The following is a 20102-nucleotide window of genomic DNA, read 5'->3' on the forward strand; positions in this document are numbered from 1 at the left end:
ATTACCCACCTGATAACTGCAGAGGCTGTTTTGCTGGGCATAGGGACTATATAGATTCTCATTGCACAATTTAAAATTACATTTTACACAACTTTCTTCTGAAGATATCTTATTGATTTTAAGTTTGGCTGACTTAAAAATAACAAAACACACTAAAGGTCAAACAGGGGTGGTGGTACAGGGCCCAGGCCAGTGAAAAAGTACCTTTCAATCTCCTAGAATTTATGTTCTTGTCTAGTATGTTATTATTTAAAGCTCAAAACACAAACAATCACTAATACAAAAATCTTTTTTTTTTCAATAATCGTGATTTTATATAAATTCAGTTGATTTAGCATACTAAAAATATAGATTATATTCTGATACCAAGAAGCTCTACAAAAACGACTGAATTCTGGTGTATAAAGACTGTGTTCCAAAAGAACCCTCACTAACATAATGAATGACATGATGCAGTAATAAAAATAACATTAATTTAAACAAAGAATTACAGAGCTCCGATTTGGTGAGTCAGATCCACTTCCAGAACTGCTCTTCTTGGTCTTCTGTGCCAAAGAAGTCCCAAACCGGAGTGCTTCATATACAGGATCGACTTTGTTTCCACATGCTGGAAAATACAAGTTTGAAATAAATTAGACAGTTGCTGTTCAAGTATAAAAGCACATTTACCTTAGAATGATGATTTGGTGTGATGAGTATATTATGACTCACTGTGGAGGTTGAATAGACAAAAGAAAAAAACAAGTACAACTGCTGATTTCTCTTATTGTCTGTTTTTTGTTAATTTTAGAATGATACATTTATTCAACCAAGGTTAAAACGGGCTAGAGACCTAAATGCTAACTTGAATATACTTTTGCATATAGGGTAACCCTTTTTTTTTACTATATTATTTCTACACGAATTGCACCTAAAATTGTTCCTAAAACATCATTTGATCTTTATCTACATTATTTATACATCAAAAGCATTTTTTCTTAACCGTTTCCCACCCGGTCACTGTACATAAACAGCTAGGTGGGTGCTTCCCCGTTCTGAGTGAACATGACCGAACGCTGCTTAGAATGGGTGCCCACGTGTGGCCACGTGATCCTGTGATGGCTGTGATCCTCGGATACAGCCCATCACAGCTCGAGATATGGGCGCTGTGATTGGCCCTCCCAATCATGTGATGGCTGTGTCTAATCAAAGCCTTTACAGTGTAAACAGAGGCACGTGACTCTGTGTAAGTTCTCCCTGCTGAGCTCAGTGCGGGGGGGAGTGGGGAATGCTGCAGCCTGTGCTGACAGCTCTCTGTGTAAGTGATGATTTTACGTAGAGAGCTGTCACAGATCACACAGACTGCAGCCATCCCCACACAGTACAACAAGCACCACTGTCACCACTGTCCTTGTCCCATGAACATCTGTCCAAGTGTCCCCATGAACATCTGTACAGTGTACAAAACATCTGTCACAGTGTCCCATCAACATCTGTACCAGTGCACAAAACATCTATCACAGTGTCCTATCAACATCTGTGCCAGTAGACCAAACATCTGTCACAGTGTCACAGTATCCTATCAACATCTGTACCAATGCACAAAAACATCTGCAATAGTGTTCCATTGCAACATCAACATCTGTCAGTGTCCGCCATTGAACGATCAACATCTGTCAAAGTGTACAAGTGCACATCTTTCATTATACCAGTGTCCCACCAATAAATAAATAAAAAGTATAAAGTGCTCACGTGCAAAAGGGAATGCACACGTTGGTCTCATGCACAGTGATCTTACCACACATGTGAGGTATAGCCACGATTGTCAGAGCAAGAGCAATCATTCTAGCACCAGACCTCCTGCGTAACTCTGAACTGGTAACCAAGAGAGGCTTATACAGTGTAGCCTATGGAGATTTTTAAATATCGAAGTATGGCACCATTATATTATTTAACTTATTCATTTCCAAAGAGTTGTGGGAAAAAATGACAACTTCAATAAACTCGCCATGCCTCTTACTAAATACCTTGGATGGTCTACTTTTCAAAAATGGGTTATTTGGGGGATATTTGTACTGTCTTGGCATGTTAGGGCCTCAAGAAATTAGATAGGCCATCAGTACATCATGTGTGATCAATTTTCATTAATTTGTGCCCTATCATGTAGACTCTATAACTTCACACAGACCAAATAATATACACTCACTGATTTGGGTTATTTTTACCAAAGAAATGTAGCCGTATATAAATTCTGGTCAAAATGTATTACAAATATTACTTATTTGCAAAATCTTTTAACAGAAACTAAGAAAGTGCATTTTTTTTCAAACTTTCCATCCTTTTTTAATTTGTAGAGCAAAAAATAAAAAACCCAGTGACGATTAAATACCACCAAAAGAAAGCTCTATTTGTGTGAAAAATCGATACAAATTTCATATGGGTACAGTGTTGCATGACTGAGTGATTATCATTTAAAGTGCAACAGCACTGAAAGCTGAAAATTGGCCTGGGCAGGAAGGAGGTTAAAGTGTCCAGTATTGAGGTGATTAACAAAACCAACACCCACCTTTCCACTTTGCCATATCTTTAATAAACAGTAGTATTATACCCTTAGAGTAACATTGCCCTTTATGCTAAGCTTAGAACAATTAGACATGATCATAATGTTATTTTTCTTTGTTGCGTTCTAAGTTCTACTTTACAGGTATCTAAGTTCTTTTCACTCTTTCCCTCTCGGCAGCACTTCCCCATACATTTTATATAAAGCCATTCACTATCTATGGAGATTCCACAGAATAGAGACCATGTTTGCAATTGTGAATCATATTGTTAGGGGGCCTGAATAAGCCATAATACTAAAATAATAAACTGCTGTTGTTTTACAGTGCACCAAGATTATAATAGTTTGTATGAACAAACCCTGACCCGGTGACAACCATAACAGCATAATTAATTTGGATTTTTTTTGTTGCGCATAAAGAAAAGAAAGAACAAAGAGGGTTTGTTTGTCACATTTGCCTTAATTCAGATTTGAATGAATGCATGTCTAAAGAATAAAAAAGAGTGGAATCTAAAAGGGCAAATATGCACAATGAAATAACAGATGTAATGCACTACCTTAAATTTGTAATAGCCTGCCTCCCATAAATGACACAGCTAAGGTTAAAACGCTAATCGTGGAGATTGGAAACGCATTTTGTGAAATAAAGATTTAGCAACTAAATGGAAAATATAAAAAATACTCTTGTAGATAATTTACTTATGGCAACTAAATTTCAATAAAAGGATTTCAATATGGCTAAATAGAAAAATATTAGCTATGATTAAGCATAAGAGCCAGGGATGGAATTTTAATTTGATGCACTTAGGGAAACCGGGCATGTTGAAGGACATTAAATACTGGCTAACAGTAAGTTAATCTACTCCACTAAGTGAAAATCAGCAGCTGCAATAGCACATGAAATTTAGAGACATAAAAATAGAGTAAAAATATGTAATGAAAGTATAGTGCTATCCTCGTAAAAGTCACTTGTAATTAATTCGAAAAGGGTAAAGGATATCCCACTTATCATGAAAGGTTAGAAAAACAGGTCCTGTTTGGTTTAGGAAAAAAGACTAATAATCAAAATATTATGTTTAAATAAATCCAAGATAACCATAAAGATCTGGCAGATGAACGTTTTATTCCAAGGTTTGTACAAAAAAATATATAAATTAGTTGTGTATGGAGGAAAGTGGAGAAATGGGCTCTTTACAGTAAGGAGAACAAATTAACTTTTAATCTTTATTTTCTCGCAAACTACTCTGTCCTCAGCTGGTCACTAGGGATGAGCCGAACACCCCCCGGTTCAGTTTGCACCAGAACCTGCGAACGGACCGAAAATTCACGCGAACTTTAGAACCCCATTGAAGTCTATGGGACTCGAACGTTCGAAATCCAAAGTGAAGGCTAATTTGCATGGTATTGTCCTAAAAAGGGTTTGGGGACCCGGGTCCTGCCCCAGGGGACATGTATCAATGCAAAAAAAAGTTTTAAAAACAATTTTTTTTTCGGGAGCAGTGATTTTAATGATGCTTAAAGTGAAAAAAAAAGTGAAATATTCCTTTAAATATTGTACCTGGGGGGTGTCTATAGTATGCCTGTAAAGTAGTGCATGTTTCCCGTGCTTAGAACAGTCCCTGCACAAAATGACATTTTTAAAGGAATAAAAGTCATTTAAAACTGCTTGCGGCTTTAATGTAATGTCGGTCCCGGCAATATGGATGAAAATCAGTGAGACAAACGGCATGGGTACCCCCCCCAGTCTATTACCAGGCCCTTTGGGTCTTGTATGGATATTAAGGGGAACCCCGCACCCAAATTAAAAAAAGGAAAGGCGTGGGGCCCCCAGGCCCTATATACTCTGAAAAGCAGTATACAGGCGGTGCAAACAAGACAGGGACTGTAGGTTTGTTGTTAGAATTTGTTTGTAATTTTGAACTGGTACATTTTTAAAGTGTAGCTCCAGCCAAAAAATCTATTTTAAGCTTTTTGGAAAACATAGGGAAGGGTTATCACCCCTGTGACATTTGTTTTGCTGTCTGCGCACCTCTTAAGAAGATTTCACCTCACTTTCTGTCCCAATGACAAATGTTTTTTGACAATTTGGGGTTTTTAGTGAAACAAGGATTGTTGATAAAGCATCAGTGGAGAAGAGACATGTTTTTCCCATATTAATTCTTACAGGAGAGAATTTCCTTTCCTAGGGGTAGATTCCTGTTGTCTCCTTCCGTTTGCAAGTAGGAGTCGTTTGTAAGTTGGATGTTTGAAGTAGGGGCCTGCCCTATATACTCTGCAGAAATTGGGGCCTTAGGTGTTGGTGTTTAATTAGGGGGCCCCCAGATCCCGGACCCCCACCCTATGTGAATGAGTATGGGGTACGTGGTACCCCTACCCATTCACCTAGGGAAAAAGTATCAATAAAAAAACACACTACACAGGTTTTTAAAGTAATTTATTAGACAGCTCCGGGGGTCATCTTCCGGCTTCGGGGGTCTTCTTTCGGCTTCGGGGGTCTTCCTGGTTCTTCTCCGCTGTCTCCGGCCTCTTCTCCCGTTGTTGGACCTCTTCTCCGCGCTCTCTGGGTCTTCTGCCGGGCTCCTCCGCTATCTTCTGCTCTTTTGCCGCTCTTTTGCTAGCGAGGACCCGGACTTCTGCCTTCTTCCTTCTTGTCTTCCTCCCTCTTCTCTTCTTCCAATGTTGACACGATGCTCTCTCTAGCTGGAATGCTCTCTGAGCGCTCCTATGTGACTTATATAGGCGGTGACCACAACCCCTTATGCCGTCACAGCCCGTGTGCATGCTGGGACTGTGACGGCATAAGGGGGCGAGGTCACCGGGTCCTCCTCGTCCTCTTCCTGTGTGATCGGCGGGCACACAGGAACACTGTCTGGATAAAGGGGGCCTTGAGAGGTGAGGAAGTCCTCTTCCTGCCTCTGTTCTGCCTCAAGTGCCCTGTCCATTATTCCATGCAGCGTGTGCTCCAACAGGTGGACAAGGGGGACAGTGTCACTGATGCATGCACTGTCACTGCTCACCATCCTCGTAGCCTCCTCAAATGGTGACAGGACAGTGCATGCATCCCTGATCATAGCCCACTGGCGTGGGGAAATAAAACAAGCTCCCCTGACCCTGTTCTGGTGCCATAGTCGCACAGGTACTCATTGATGGCCCTCTGCTGCTTGTACAGCCACTGCAGCATGGCCAACGTTGAGTTCCACCTGGTGGGCATGTCACAGATTAGGCGGTTCTTGAGCAGGTTAAATTCCTTTTGGAGGTCAGCCAGCCGAGCAATGGCATTATATGACCGGTGGAAATGCACCCAGACTTTCCTGGCCTGCCTCAGGACATCCTGTAAGCCCGGGTACCTGCCCAAGAACCGCTGCACCACCAAGTTAAGGACGTGAGCCAAACAGGGCACATGGGTCAGTTGTCCCTGTCGGAGGGCGGAGAGGAGGTTAGTGTCATTGTCACAAACCACCATTCCTGGCTGAAGCTGGCATGACGTCAACCACCTCTGAGCCTGCCCCTGCAGAGCTGACAGAATCTCTGCCCCAGTGTGGCTCCTGTCCCCCAAGCACACCAGCTCAAGCACCGCATGGCATCTTTTGGCCTGCGTATTTGCGTAGCCCCTTGAACGCCTACGGAGCACCGCTGGTTCCGAGGACAAAGCACAGGAAGAGACCATGGAGGAAGAAGAAGAGGAGGGGTGGAGGAGAGAGGTGTGTCAGAATCACCAGTAGTAGCATTTTGGAGGCGTGGTGGTGGAACAACCTCCAACACTACTACACCTTGTCCTGCATCCTTCCCAGCTGCCAGAAGAGTCACCCAATGTGCTGTGAAAGATAGGTAACGTCCCTGTCCATGCCTGCTGGACCATGAGTCAGCGGTAATATGCATCTTACCTCTGACCGCCCTGTCCAGTGAGGCCAAGACATTGCCTTCCACATGCCGGTAGAGAGACGGAATTGCCTTCCGTGAGAAAAAGTGGTGTTTGGGAACCTGCCACTGAGGAACCGCACATTCCACAAACTCACGGAAGGGGCAGTCTACCAATTGAAAAGGCAGCAGTTGAAGTGCTAGCAATTTAGCCAAGCTAGCATTAAATCGCTGGGCATGTGGATGGCTGGGAGCGAACGTCTTTCGGCGATGCAGCAGCTGGGGCAGGGAAATTTGCCTGGTACAATCTGACGTCGGTGTACCGATAGCAGATTGCCCGCAAGTACTTGGCTGTGACACACCTAATTCTACACCTTCATTCCTCTCAGTGCAGGTCTCAGAGAGAACTGAAGGTATAGTGGGGTTGGAGATCCCAGCTGATGAGGAGCAAGGAGAGGTCCTCTTTGTTCTTTGGCGTGGGTCTTTTAGGTACGCTTGCCAACAAACTGCTAGGCAGGTCAACATATGTCTGGTCAAGCATGTGGTGCCCAAGTGGGTGATGATTTGGCCACACGAGATACGCTTGAGACATATGGTGCAAATAGCAGTGGTGAGATCTGATGCACTTGTCTCAAAAAAGGCCCGCACCAAAGAACTTTTGGAATAACGCGCAGAGACAGCAGTGCCCTGCACATGTGGAGCTCTGAGTGTGATGCAGTCGGTGTGCTGCCCTCAAGCTGGCCCCTGGAGGGCATCCTGCCTCGGTGATGTGCCTTCTCCTCCTCCTCTCTCCTATCAGGCACCCACGTGGAGTCAGTGACCTCATCATCCCCTCCCTCCTCATCACTGGAGCAAAGCTGGCAGCATGCTGCAGCTGGGGGAACATGACTGCCAGATTGCTGTCCTTCTTGGACACCCCCTCTGGGTGGGCTCATGCTACTGCCTTCCTCTAGCTGAGTACCATCATCGGAGCCTTCAAAATGCTGGGCATCCTCCTGGAGCATGTACCCAACAATGTGGTCAAACAGTTCGGGGGACTCCTCAGGAGGACATGGTGGGGCTAGGGATGGAGTGACTGATGCCATTGAGCCGAGGGAAGAGGCCGCGTTGGCAGCTGCTTTGCCAGACAACGTACCCTGAGCCTGGGTGAGGGAGGATGAGGAGGATGAGGACGGCTTGGTCATCCACTCTACCAATTCTTCCGCATGTTGCGGCTCAACATGGCCAGCTGCCGAAAAAAAGGACAAGCGTGTCCCACGGCCAAGTGCTGATGGGGATGCACCGTGTCCATGACCAGCACTGTTGCCTCTAGACACAGAGCCTGCTTGCCCTCTTTTATTGGCTTGTGACTGTATGCCTCTCCTTGTTGGCCTTCCAGACATACTAATGGCCTGCACTGCAGTGAGATGTAGCTGCACAAAACTGGGATGTATATATATACACTGATTATACAGCAGCTAGTAGAATGCCTGCCTGTGGTATTACTAGGATCAGAAGAAGCACACAAGCACTTGTCTTCAGGTAGCTATAGGTGTAACTGTGCAGGGTACACAGTACACTAACTGTAAATACTTCAAGCTGCCTGCCTGTGGTATTAAAAGGGTCAGAAGAAGAACACCAGCACTTGACTTCAGGTAGCTATACTGTAGGTGCAACTGTGCAGGGTACACAGTACACTAACTGTAAATACTTCAAGAGCCTGCCTGTGCTATTGATAGGATCAGAAGAAGAACACAAGCACTTGTCTTAAGGTAGCTATAGGTGCAACTGTGCAGGGTACACAGTAAACTAACTGTAAATACTTCAAGAGCCTGCCTGTGCTATTAATAGGATCAGAAGAAGCACACAAGCACTTGTCTTCAGGTAGCTATAGGTGCAACTGTGCAGGGTACACAGTACACTAACTGTAAATACTTCAAGAGCCTGCCTGTGCTATTAATAGGATCAGAAGAAGCACACAAACACTTGTCTTCAAGTAGCTATACTGTAGGTGAAATTGTGCAGGGTACACAGTACACTAACTGGAAATACTTCAAGAGCCTGCCTGTGCTATTAATAGGATCAGAAGAAGAACACAAGCACTTGTCTTCAGGTAGCTATACTGTAGGTGCAACTGTGCAGGGTACACAGTGCACTAACTGTAAATACTTCAAGAGCCTGCCTGTGCTATTAACAGGATCAGAAGAAGCACACAAGCACTTGTCTTCAGGTAGCTATAGGTGCAACTGTGCAGGGTACACAGTACACTAACTGTAAATGCTTCAAGAGCTTGCCTGTGCTATTAATAGGATCAGAAGAAGAACACAAGCACTTGTCTTCAGGTAGCTATACTGTAGGTGCAACTGTGCAGGGTACACAGTACACCAACTGTAAATACTTCAAGAGCCTGCCTGTGCTATTAATAGCATCAGAAGAAGCACACAAACACTTGTCTTCAGGTAGCTATACTGTAGGTGCAACTGTGCAGGGTACACAGTACACTAACTGGAAATACTTCAAGAGCCTGCCTGTGATATTAATAGGATCAGAAGAAGCACACAAACACTTGTCTTCAAGTAGCTATACTGTAGGTGCAACTGTGCAGGGTACACAGTACACTAACTGTAAATACTTCAAGAGCCTGCCTGTGCTATTAATAGGATCAGAAGAAGAACACAAGGACTTGACTTCAGGTAGCTATAGGTGCAACTGTGCAGGGTACACAGTACACTAACTGTAAATACTTCAAGGGCCTGCCTGTGCTATTAATAGGATCAGAAGAAGAACACAAGCACTTGTCTTCAGGTAGCTATATTGTAGGTGCAACTGTGCAGGGTACACAGTACACTAACTGTAAATACTTCAAGAGCCTGTCTGTGCTATTAATAGGATCAGAAGAAGAACACAAACACTTGTCTTCAGGTAGCTATACTGTAGGTGCAACTGTGCAGGGTACACAGTAAACTAACTGTAAATACTACAAGAGCCTGCCTGTGCTATTAATAGGATCAGAAGAAGCACACAAACACTTGTCTTCAAGTAGCTATACTGTAGGTGCAACTGTGCAGGGTACACAGTACACTAACTGTAAATACTTCAAGAGCCTGCCTGTGCTATTAATAGGATCAGAAGAAGAACACAAGCACTTGTCTTCAAGTAGCTATACTGTAGGTGCAACTGTGCAGGGTACACAGTACAATAACTGGAAATACTTCAAGAGCCTGCCTGTGCTATTAATAGGATCAGAAGAAGAACACAAGCACTTGTCTTCAGGTAGCTATACTGTAGGTGCAACTGTGCAGGGTACACAGTGCACTAACTGTAAATACTTCAAGAGCCTGCCTGTGCTATTAACAGGATCAGAAGAAGCACACAAGCACTTGTCTTCAGGTAGCTATAGGTGCAACTGTGCAGGGTACACAGTACACTAACTGTAAATGCTTCAAGAGCTTGCCTGTGCTATTAATAGGATCAGAAGAAGAACACAAGCACTTGTCTTCAGGTAGCTATACTGTAGGTGCAACTGTGAAGGGTACACAGTACACTAACTGTAAATACTTCAAGATCCTGCCTGTGCTATTAATAGGATCAGAAGAAGAACACAAGGACTTGTCTTCAGGTAGCTATACTGTAGGTGCAACTGTGCAGGGTACACAGTACACTAACTGTAAATACTGTAAAAGCACCTGCCTGCCTGTCAGTATATTAGGAAGAGAATAACAGGAATGGATCTAGCTAAACTGAATACAGTGTGTATATATATATATATATATATATATATATATATATATATATATATATATATATATAACACCTGGGATGCATATATATACACAATACACTGTAAGTGCAGCTAACTGACTCGACCTGCCTACTCTATCTAACTTAAATCAAATGACACTGTCTCTGTCTACCTATCTCTCTCCGCTGCCGCAACACACTACACAAGGCCGCCACGCAGGTGGCCTTATATAGTGTGAGGCATGTACTAAACCCCCTGAGCCATAATTGGACAAAGTCACCCTGGCTTTGGCCAATTACGGCTCTCTGTACACAAGGTGCTGTGATTGGCCAAGCATGCGGGTCATAGTACATGCTTGGCCAATCATCAGCCAGCAATGCACAGCGATGCACAGTGAATTATGGGCCGTGACGCGCCACTCGAATTTGGCGCGAATGGCCCATATCGTTCGCAATTCGACGAACGGTCGAACACGCAATGTTTGAGTCGAACATGGGTTCGATTTGAACTCAAAGCTCATCCCTACTGGTCACCAATCGTTTTTGAGTTTTAACTAATGTTTTTAGGAGTATAGGATCTCAAAGCCTTGAAGAAAATTCTAAACCCTCTTACCCAGGGTCGCCATCAGGGGGGTACAGGCAGTTTTGAAGTAAGGGGCCCAAGTGTCCCAAGGGGCTCGGCTGGCCAGGGACCGCTCCACCTACAGCACATCAGCACATGAAATCTATCAACTGCACCACTGCGGCGCCCAGAAAGAGGCCTCCTTTCACTAGAACCCCCCTGTACAGAAGAAGTGGAGAAAGTATTACTTAGATCAAGCCCGAGCCTCCGCCGGCCAACGCCTTTCTAACCAGCAACCCCCCTCAGCAGGTGATCGAGGCCAGCACTAGCTCCTCTTCCTTCCCTACGGAGCTGGCTGCTGCTGCTAGGTTAGATTACACCATGATTAGCCGGGACAAGGTTAGGGGGTGTGGTCAGCTCGTCGGCGTGTTGACCAAGCCCTATCAGGTGCATGCATTGCAGATAGATTCCAGAGAGCAGCATGGAGTGAAAGTCACAAAAGTTGTGTGTGCGTGCTGCTGTGTCCCCTGTACTGCCTCTGTATATTTGGATTTTATGTAATCTCCCTCTCCTTGGATGGGACACCTGAGGGCCGAGGCTAACAAGCTGGCATGATTGAGTTGCATTGTGGAAAATGGATGAGGATGACTCTGGGTGGAGGAGAGTTACATTCTGGAGAGCCTCTTCACTATGTATCTCATCCCCACCCAGAGTCATCCTCATCCATTTTCACAATGCAATTCAATCATTTTCATCCCCACCCAGCACCATCCATCCCTCCCTCTTCACAGTGCTTTGCCATCCTCACCCAGCACCATCCATCCATCCCTCTCCACAATGCATCCCCATCCCCACCCAGCACCATCCATCCATCCCTCTCCACAATGCAACCCCATCCCCACCCAGCACCATCCATCCATCCCTCTCCACAATGCAACCCCATCCCCACCCAGCACCATCCATCTTCGCAATGCATCCCCATCCTCACCCAGCACCATCCATCCATCCATCTCCACAATGCATCCTCACCCAGCACCATCCATCCATCTCCACAATGCATCCCCACCCAGCTCCATCCATCCATCCCTCTCCACAATGCATCTCCATCCCCACCCAGCACCATCCATCCATCTCCACAATGCAACCTAATCCCCTCCCAGCACCATCCATCCATCTCCACAATGCAACCCCATCCCCACCCAGCACCATCCATCCCTCTCCACAATGCATCCATGCCACGCCAATGTAATACACTTTTCATATATTAAGTTGTAAGAGTGTTAAAATATAAGTGGATGTACCAAAGGACTCAGTGGGATGGCCAGTGGGCGGATTTGGTGGGACAGCCAGTGGGCGGGCACTGGGGAATTTTGGTGGTCAGGCCCCGAGGGGGGCTCAGGCCTAAAGCTGTGTAAGGGGCACCAAAATTTCTGATGGCTGCCCTGCTCTCACCCCTTCCTCCACCACAGCGAAATGCTGAATGTTAAACATTGCAGTTTTGTAGTCAGTAAAGAAAATAGTAGTAGCAATAATTATAATAAACCTAATGTTATTTTATATTATGACATAATTGTTAGGGGTCCTGCATACAATAAACCTATAACCCTAATACAAACTTCTTTAACCACTTTATCCACTTCCTGACCTGTTCATTTTTTGCGATATGGCAATGCGTCGCTTTAACTGACAAGTGTGTGCTTGTGCGACGTTGTAACCAAATAAAATTTATGTACTTTTTTTCTCATAAACAGAGCTTTCTTTTGGTTGTATTTAATCACCTGCGATTTATATATTTACCATATTTACCATATATTTGGTAAAAAAAATCCTAATAAGCTTATATTGATTGGTTTGCACAAAAGTTATAGCGTCTACAAAATAGGGGATTCAATTAGGGACTTTTATTTTTTTTAATTGTTTTTAATTGATAATTAGCGGTGATCTGCGATTTTTAGCAGGACTGCGGCATTGCGGCGGACAAATCTAAATCTAAGTGACGCTTTTTGTGGACCAGTGACACCAATACAGTGATCAGTGCTAAAAAAATGCACTGATCCTTGCATAAATGACACTGGCAGGGAAGGGGTTAGCTACAAGGGTGATCAAGGAGTTAAATGTGTTCCCTGGGAGGTGTTTCTAACTGCAGGGGGAGTATATTCACTGGAGGAAAAGAGAGATTGTGCATCAGCTTAGCTGAAACACGATCTCTCTCTTTTCCTCCCTGACAGAGCAGTGGTGTGCCTTGTTTACATCAGGTCACCACTGCTCCATCTCTCCTGTGAATGGTTGGTGGGTCGCTGTGGCCATCGCACCCGCTAATTGGCTCCTGCTGTGTCCAATCTCAGTGGAAACGGTGCATCGGCAGTGTGCACGTGCCCCCTAAGCCGTGTGCACGAAATCACGTACAGGTACGTGATTTTGTGCACCCAGGCCACCCTGCCGCAGTAAATGTACATGGGGCGGCCCAGAAGCGGATAAATTGTTGCTTTTTTTGCAGGACTACAGACCTCAGCTGTCTTGTCAATATTTAGGTGAACTCTCCTTACTTAATAATTCACAGGGATCAAAGACAACTACAACCTCTCCAACACTTAACCCAGTACACACAGTACTGAATCTGTAATATCTGTGCGTACACACACACACACCCTCCCTAATGGACCCCTTCTTTTAACCCATGGCATAGACTGCTATGACTACAGTTAGGCCACTGTTATGGCTATAGTTAGGCCTAATAAGAATTTTTTTGAGAGGCAAGATTGGAATTGTTGGAATTTGTGAGAGGTTGAGCTTGATGTACGTTAAATTACAAATGTAAATAAGCAACAAAGCTCAGACAAATCCTATTAGTAAGCAGCTGCCTTAGGTACAGTGAGTGGGGGGAAGAGGGGCACTATGCACAGAACAGGACATACCACATATAACCACTTACTATTGGTGGTTATAGCTTTAAATAAACTGGAAACTAGTATGCAGTAAAATTTTAGGTAATTGCAAGTACAAAAGCATTTGTAATTGAGTTATGAATCAGACACAAATTAGAATGATATCCCATTCAATACAATTATCTCATAACAGCACAAATGTTACATGCTTACAGTGTATGGACAATTTGCTACCAGCAAGATCCTGCAAAAAAAATACACCCTTGAGCATGAACCCTTACTCACTAATGCTCAAAGCACATTTTAGAACTTATTCATGCAGAATAGTTTGCATTTTTTGTTCACAATGATAGTACACTGGTCTAGCTTTTTAATTTAAATATTTTCTATTTAATATATAATTTTTAAGATTGTATTTTACACATGTGAATTTTTCAGAAAACATTTTACACAAAAACATGCCTTTTAAACGTGTTTATGTTAAACACAAATAATATCCATTCTATATGCATTTGCTATAGCACAATGACTGCAAATAACCCTCTCCAACAGATGAAACAACATCTGAGTTAATACATTTCTTAACTGTTGGCATTCAAGTAAAGGTCATAAAAAAAGACTGCTGTTGCTAGGGGAAACAGCATGCACCCACCCCTTAAAAGTGGTCTGACTTCACAGCTATGCTCAGCTCAATATAAACAACACAACACAACACAGAAAAACCAGAGTCCACTTTTGCAGTAAAGGAAACCAGAGATTTATTGAAGAAACAGCAGTGAAAATGGTACTCACTAAAGTCTTTTCCCCTTGTAGATGCTTTTTTAAGCTAGATTTCCCAAGGAGCTCTTTAATCTCCCTACCTGTACTTTGTACTTCAGCAAGTTGCATGTACTGATGTACTTTTCTGTGTGTGTTGCATAAACATATTCAGTTCATAGAAAAAAACTATTTGTTCTAAAAATATACTACAAAAGAAATCCTGAATGCCATTGTTTGGAACTGGCGATTTATTATGTAAAACAAAAGTTTTTATTGTAGATTATATTAATACTTACCAATAGGCATTACTTCTTTGATGCATCCAAACTGTTCATGAATAAGTAAAGGAGAACTATAGTAACGTCGAAAACCTTTTGGCTACATAGTGCCATTAATGGAAAAAAAGAAAGCAAGTAAAATAAAGGTCAGTTATCTATCACACACATACTACTTACACCAAAGTACATATAACATAATATTAATAAAAATATTATTACAAGGTAAATATTCATTTTACAGTGTGAACCAGGAAAAAAAGGAAATAACTCAATAAACATGTTAATAAGAACATCTTGTTATTGAGTGAAACCACACACAGCCAAGCATCCAGTTCCATGTGGCATGCAGCCACTGTATGCATCACTGTGGAAGATTCAGGTGCACAATATAAGTTGCAAGATCCTTTACCTACAATGTAGTAGGGCTGATTTACACTGGCATCCCGAATTTAGCTTTTCTAAAAACAGAAGAAGTTATCTGGGAAGTATAAATTACTTTTGTGTTTCGAAGATCACTTTCCTTGCATTTTAAAATTTCTGCTTTAAAGCAGGTTTAGCCAGAACACGTTTTGAGTTTCTAATCAAATGTTAGACGCACACAATTTTATTTTCTCTAAATGCTGTCAAAATTAACTACACCTTAAAGCGGGGAAAAAAAAATTAAAAGTCATCACAAATACTGTAGCTGTTGACTTTTAATATATGGAAACTCACCTGTCCAGGGAGCCCACAATGTCGGCACGGTGCAGCCGTCGCTATTTCTGGTAAGGGAACCAGAAAGTGAAGACTTTCGGCTTTACTCCTGGTTCCCTACTGCGCAAGCGCGAGTCGTGCTGCGTGTTCTGAATGGTACCTGCTGTCTTCTGGGACCTGTGTGTCTCCCAGAAGACAGCGAGGGGGGGGGATCGGACATGGCGTAGTCCGCAGCGATCCATGCCCGGAAGTGGGAGCAGAAAGCTGGATTTGACAGGTATCTGTTCCCCCTCCCCCCTGAAAGGTGCCAAATGTGACACTGGAGGGGGGGGGAATCCTATAAGTGGAAGTTTCATTTCTGGGTGGAACTCCGCTTTAACTCAGGTAAACACATTGGGGGGCAATTCACTAACGTTTACCGTATGCGACAAGGGTATCATGTTACTCATTTGCATAAATTATCGCATGTGGTAAACTAAATCCAATTCACAAAGAAAATAATGATTATGCAGTATTTACAAAAATAAATAAATAAATAAACCGATAAAAACAACATAAAAAGCTCTTAAGTCCAATTCACAAACCGACAACAGTGTTAAAAAGCATGCAATAATTACCACCAGGGTTTTGCTGGCGGTATCACGTGTGGTATTTGTCAAGAAAACAGCCTGGGGGTCGTGGGGTCCCCCCCAGTTCATACCGACCCAGCATGCACCGGTCCCTGATGTCACAAAGAGGCAGGGTCACCAGGTGCTGTAACCAAGTGGCCCCTGCCATTACCTAGATAAGAAGTGTCAGATGGCAGAGCCTGCAGTAGGCAGCCAGCCTTCACTGACGGCTGGAGAAGTTTTTTTCTTTTTTGGGTTCGGTGGGTGGCAGGCGGCGTGATTGACAGCAGGCTTACATCGCGAGACACCATCTTTTTATTTTTTAATAAAAGAATTCTCAAAAACTGTCTGTGTGTTTTTATTACCTTGTGACACTTTTTTGGTGAATGGGTAGAGGTACGATATACCCGATACTCATTCACATTCTCATTCCAGATTCTGATTAGCCTCCTGCCCGCAGACCCCCACAACCACCAGGCACAGTTGTGGAGATGAGGCCCTTGTTCCCATCAACATGGGGACAAGGTGCTTTGGGGCAGGGGGGCTCGGCCCACCCCCTATATTGCACTTGCGCCTCCTCCCCTTTCCTGACCTGCTGGGCTGCATGCCTGGATAAGGGTCTGGTATGGGTTTTTTTTTTTGGTCGTTTGGCTGTTTTTTTCCATACTTTTTAATTGTCTGCTTTTTTTTTTACAATCAGCTGTCAGCGGGGAATCCCCCTGATAGCTGATGAGTCATAGGTTGTTAAGGGCGCAGTGGCCGGCCTCCCTGCCCGTGCCTTAGCAACCAGCTCAATGAGGTAAATTACCACATTAACTAATGCGGTAATTACCGCTAAATCGAACAAATACTGAATTCGGTATTTAACTACAAATTCTTAGTAAATTGAACACTGGCACAATTGTTACCACATGCGGTATTTTACTGCATAAGATTAGCTGTTATTTAACTCTTAGTGAACTGACCCCTAAGTGGGAATGGCACTACTGAAAAATAATTACAGGCATTTATATCCTGTCCTCTAAATGCTTTTGGCCCTTTGATTTTTGGCAATGGACATGCACAATCAGATGTGGCCATTGCTGGCACCACTTTTTTCAGGGCACCAAGTGTTAAAAGTACCCATATATGGCACCACTTTACCAAGTGTCACTGTACATATTGGTGAAGAACCATCAGATTTGGGTGGATTCATTGTCCTCAGTGAAAATGGTTTTGGAAGTGGACATGCACAATTACAAACAGAAAATTGTGACAGTCATAGCAGGGTTATGGTGAAAAACTACACATGCTTCTCAGCTTGTCAATTTTGATAAGGACAACAACTACAGGGTTTGATTTACTAAAACAGGAGAGTGCAAAATCTACAACTGTGAATGGTGACCAATCAGCTTCTAACTTCAGGTTGTTCAACTACAGTGGTAGTAAAGGTTCCAAAGAAAGCACAATATGAAAGACTTACCTTGGAACAAAGCCCCCAGTGCTGCTCTGTCACCACTGCAGAGGCTTCCATCTTTACCCAAGCTTCCTTTCAGGTTTGCGGGCTGCAGCTGCTTGAATGGCTGAGCCCGAATGCATGTGAGTCACTGCTTACGGCACAGGGCTCTGAAGGAATGGCATGGGCATGCCGTTTCTTCATAGTGCATGTGCCAATTATGTCACTGGCTGCTGCTCCCTAGCATATCTCCTAAAAGGTGCATGTTTAGGAGATCCTCATTTAACCTTCAGGTAAGCTTTATTATAAGCTTACCTTATAAGCTTACCTGTAGGTTAAAATAATAATTCAGAGTTTACTACCACTTTAAGGTTTGCCAAAATAAACCTGGAAGCTGACTGGTTTCTATGCAGAGCTGCACCACATTTTGCACTCCCCAGTTTTAGTAAATCAACCCCCCCGAAGATGATGCTGCTTCAACATATTGCATATGGAATACTGATCCATCTTTTTAAAGTCTGTCAAGTCACAGGGTCAAGACAGAGTAAAATTAACATTAACATCATATGTTTGATTATACTGAGTAGCAATGTGTAATATTTTTAAACTGCATTAAAGGAAAAGTTTGGGGTAAATAAAAAAACAAACGTACATAGTCATCTCCATGCTGCAGCATTGGTCTGATGCTGAAGCTGTCCCCTGCTGTCTCTAGGCCTAAGAACTGAGTAATCACATGACCGTTGACCTTCAGTTCTAAAGTGGCTCTGAGCTCATTGGAGCGCCGGCTGGATGAGGGGGCAGGAGCAGATAGCTTTAGCTCTCATCCACGCACTGGATTCAGCTGTCAATCAGGCAGCTTGGCAGATCCTGACAATATGGTCGGGCTCCTTCCAGAGCCTGGAGTGGCTTGGCTGTCGGCTGACTCTGGGTCACACTAGTGCAAAAGTAAGTGCACTCCTGTGACCCAGAGGAGAAGTATGACAAAAGAAGCTTTGGTCATACTTCTCTTGTTATAATGTTCTAGTTAGATTGAATGCTAACATGTGCATTTCATTTTTTTATATAAAACACAAGTAATCCAGCACAACAAAGTGTTAACACTTTCTATAATTTCAGTTCTGAGCATCTACATGTATGAAACTATTTTTCCAGCATTAGGCAGCACCTTTAGCTATCACAGTGGAACCATTATTTTAATTACCTTTTTTATGTACAGTATCCCTTAAATTTCTTAAAAGTAAATTTTCAGCATAAAGACGCTTTTTCATATTGTTCCCCAAAAATGACTTATTTTTTGAGCTAATATACAATTGCTGGGATAAAGCCAGTAGCTTTTTTTAAAGTATTGACTGCATGTAATAACATCTGTTGTGTTTAGTATAGTAACAACTCCTTTTGTTTTGAGACATTTTTTAAATAAACACTGCTTTCTTTTTTTTGTTATAATGTTACTACATTTATGAACAAAACGTATAGCCCTTTTATGTTTTCTACAAAGATAACAATATAAAAAAGTGATGTATTTTAACATTTAATCGAGGGCAGCCTCAAGGTTCATGTATTTACTTACCAGTTTTCCCATACAGCGCTGAGAAGCGATGGTCTCCGTGCACTTGTGATGAATGCTCATTTTACAAGCTTTGCATCGCAGGCCATGCTTTGTATTAGTCCCTGTCAATGAACACAGAATTTAATTAGCCCAAATCAATAGTTTCCATGCAACTGACAAGTTATCTTTCAGAAAACATGACCCGCTAAGTATACCTAGATTTTTAAACTGGATTTATGACTATTCCAGCTATTCTGCATTCTTCAAGATACCTAGCTGTAGGTGGTGTTTACATCACATTAATTTATTCCACAGTACATTCTGTGAGAATACAGACCTAGACAATGTATTACAACATAAATACAAAACTTCTATATGTATTTCTACACTGTTCTGTTATATTTTTTGGAGGATTTCCTTTGGAATACCATAGTCTTATAAAATGATGCATTTTAACAATACACCATCATTTTACAAATGCAATGGTTGTGCCAGTGGTTGTGTCAGTGCTAATAACAGCAATAATCAAGAACCTTTTAAAAATAGTGTTTACGATAACAAAAAAGTTTAATAAATTACTCTTTGTTTTTACCTTCTCAATTAGATTACCTTACAGCTAACTTGCACCTTTGTCAGCAAAAAGTTTAAAATGTATCCTCCAGGTCTATTCTAATATTTTTCAATATTATCCAGTTAATACAAGTAACATAAAGAGAGAAAAAAAAAAAAAAACTCCCACCATTGGGGGAAGAAAGCACTATAGCACTCTGTAAGTGCACCCCATACTGTTCACGCAAGTTAAGTGTGTTTTTACTGAATATACTGAATAAACTGCATGCTGCTTAAGGATTGGCTTGGCGCTTCTCTCTCCTCTCGTTGCCTTTCTTTTTCCCACAGTAATCGGCTCCCCCAGCCCTCGCCTGAAGCAGCCTCGCTCCCTCTGCAGCACCCATTCGGAGACTCTAATCTATAGGGGTTCACCCCCCAGAACTTTTCATTCCACTGCACTTTTATCATACACTTTATTATCTTTTATATTTTGTTTTTTGTTTTCTATTTTTTTATTTTATTTTTATTTGTAAGCATTTAAGCATTTTCAGTGTTGCACTTTCATGTATCAGCATGAAGATGCATGCCTTCTTATTTAATCTCAATCATCAGATGGTCAAGTGCCTTAACATTATACCAACCTTGTGTATGTGTTTCTTCCAGAAAA

General features: G+C 42.6%; 1 protein-coding gene across 1 annotated transcript in view; it reads right to left on the reverse strand.

Annotated features, from left to right (window-relative positions):
- The window catches only part of STAC (SH3 and cysteine rich domain), a 423240-nt gene that overhangs the window by 121083 nt on the left and 282055 nt on the right, over positions 1 to 20102 (reverse strand). The window contains exons 3-5 of the mRNA XM_073630594.1: positions 18908 to 19008; positions 14620 to 14701; positions 492 to 607 (exon numbers count right to left, since the gene is read on the reverse strand). Of these exons, the coding sequence (XP_073486695.1) occupies positions 492 to 607; positions 14620 to 14701; positions 18908 to 19008 (299 nt within the window). The remainder of the gene's footprint in view (positions 1 to 491; positions 608 to 14619; positions 14702 to 18907; positions 19009 to 20102) is intronic.

This window comes from Aquarana catesbeiana, linkage group LG05 (assembly GCF_042186555.1).
Source record: "Aquarana catesbeiana isolate 2022-GZ linkage group LG05, ASM4218655v1, whole genome shotgun sequence".
NCBI lineage: Eukaryota > Metazoa > Chordata > Amphibia > Anura > Ranidae > Aquarana > Aquarana catesbeiana.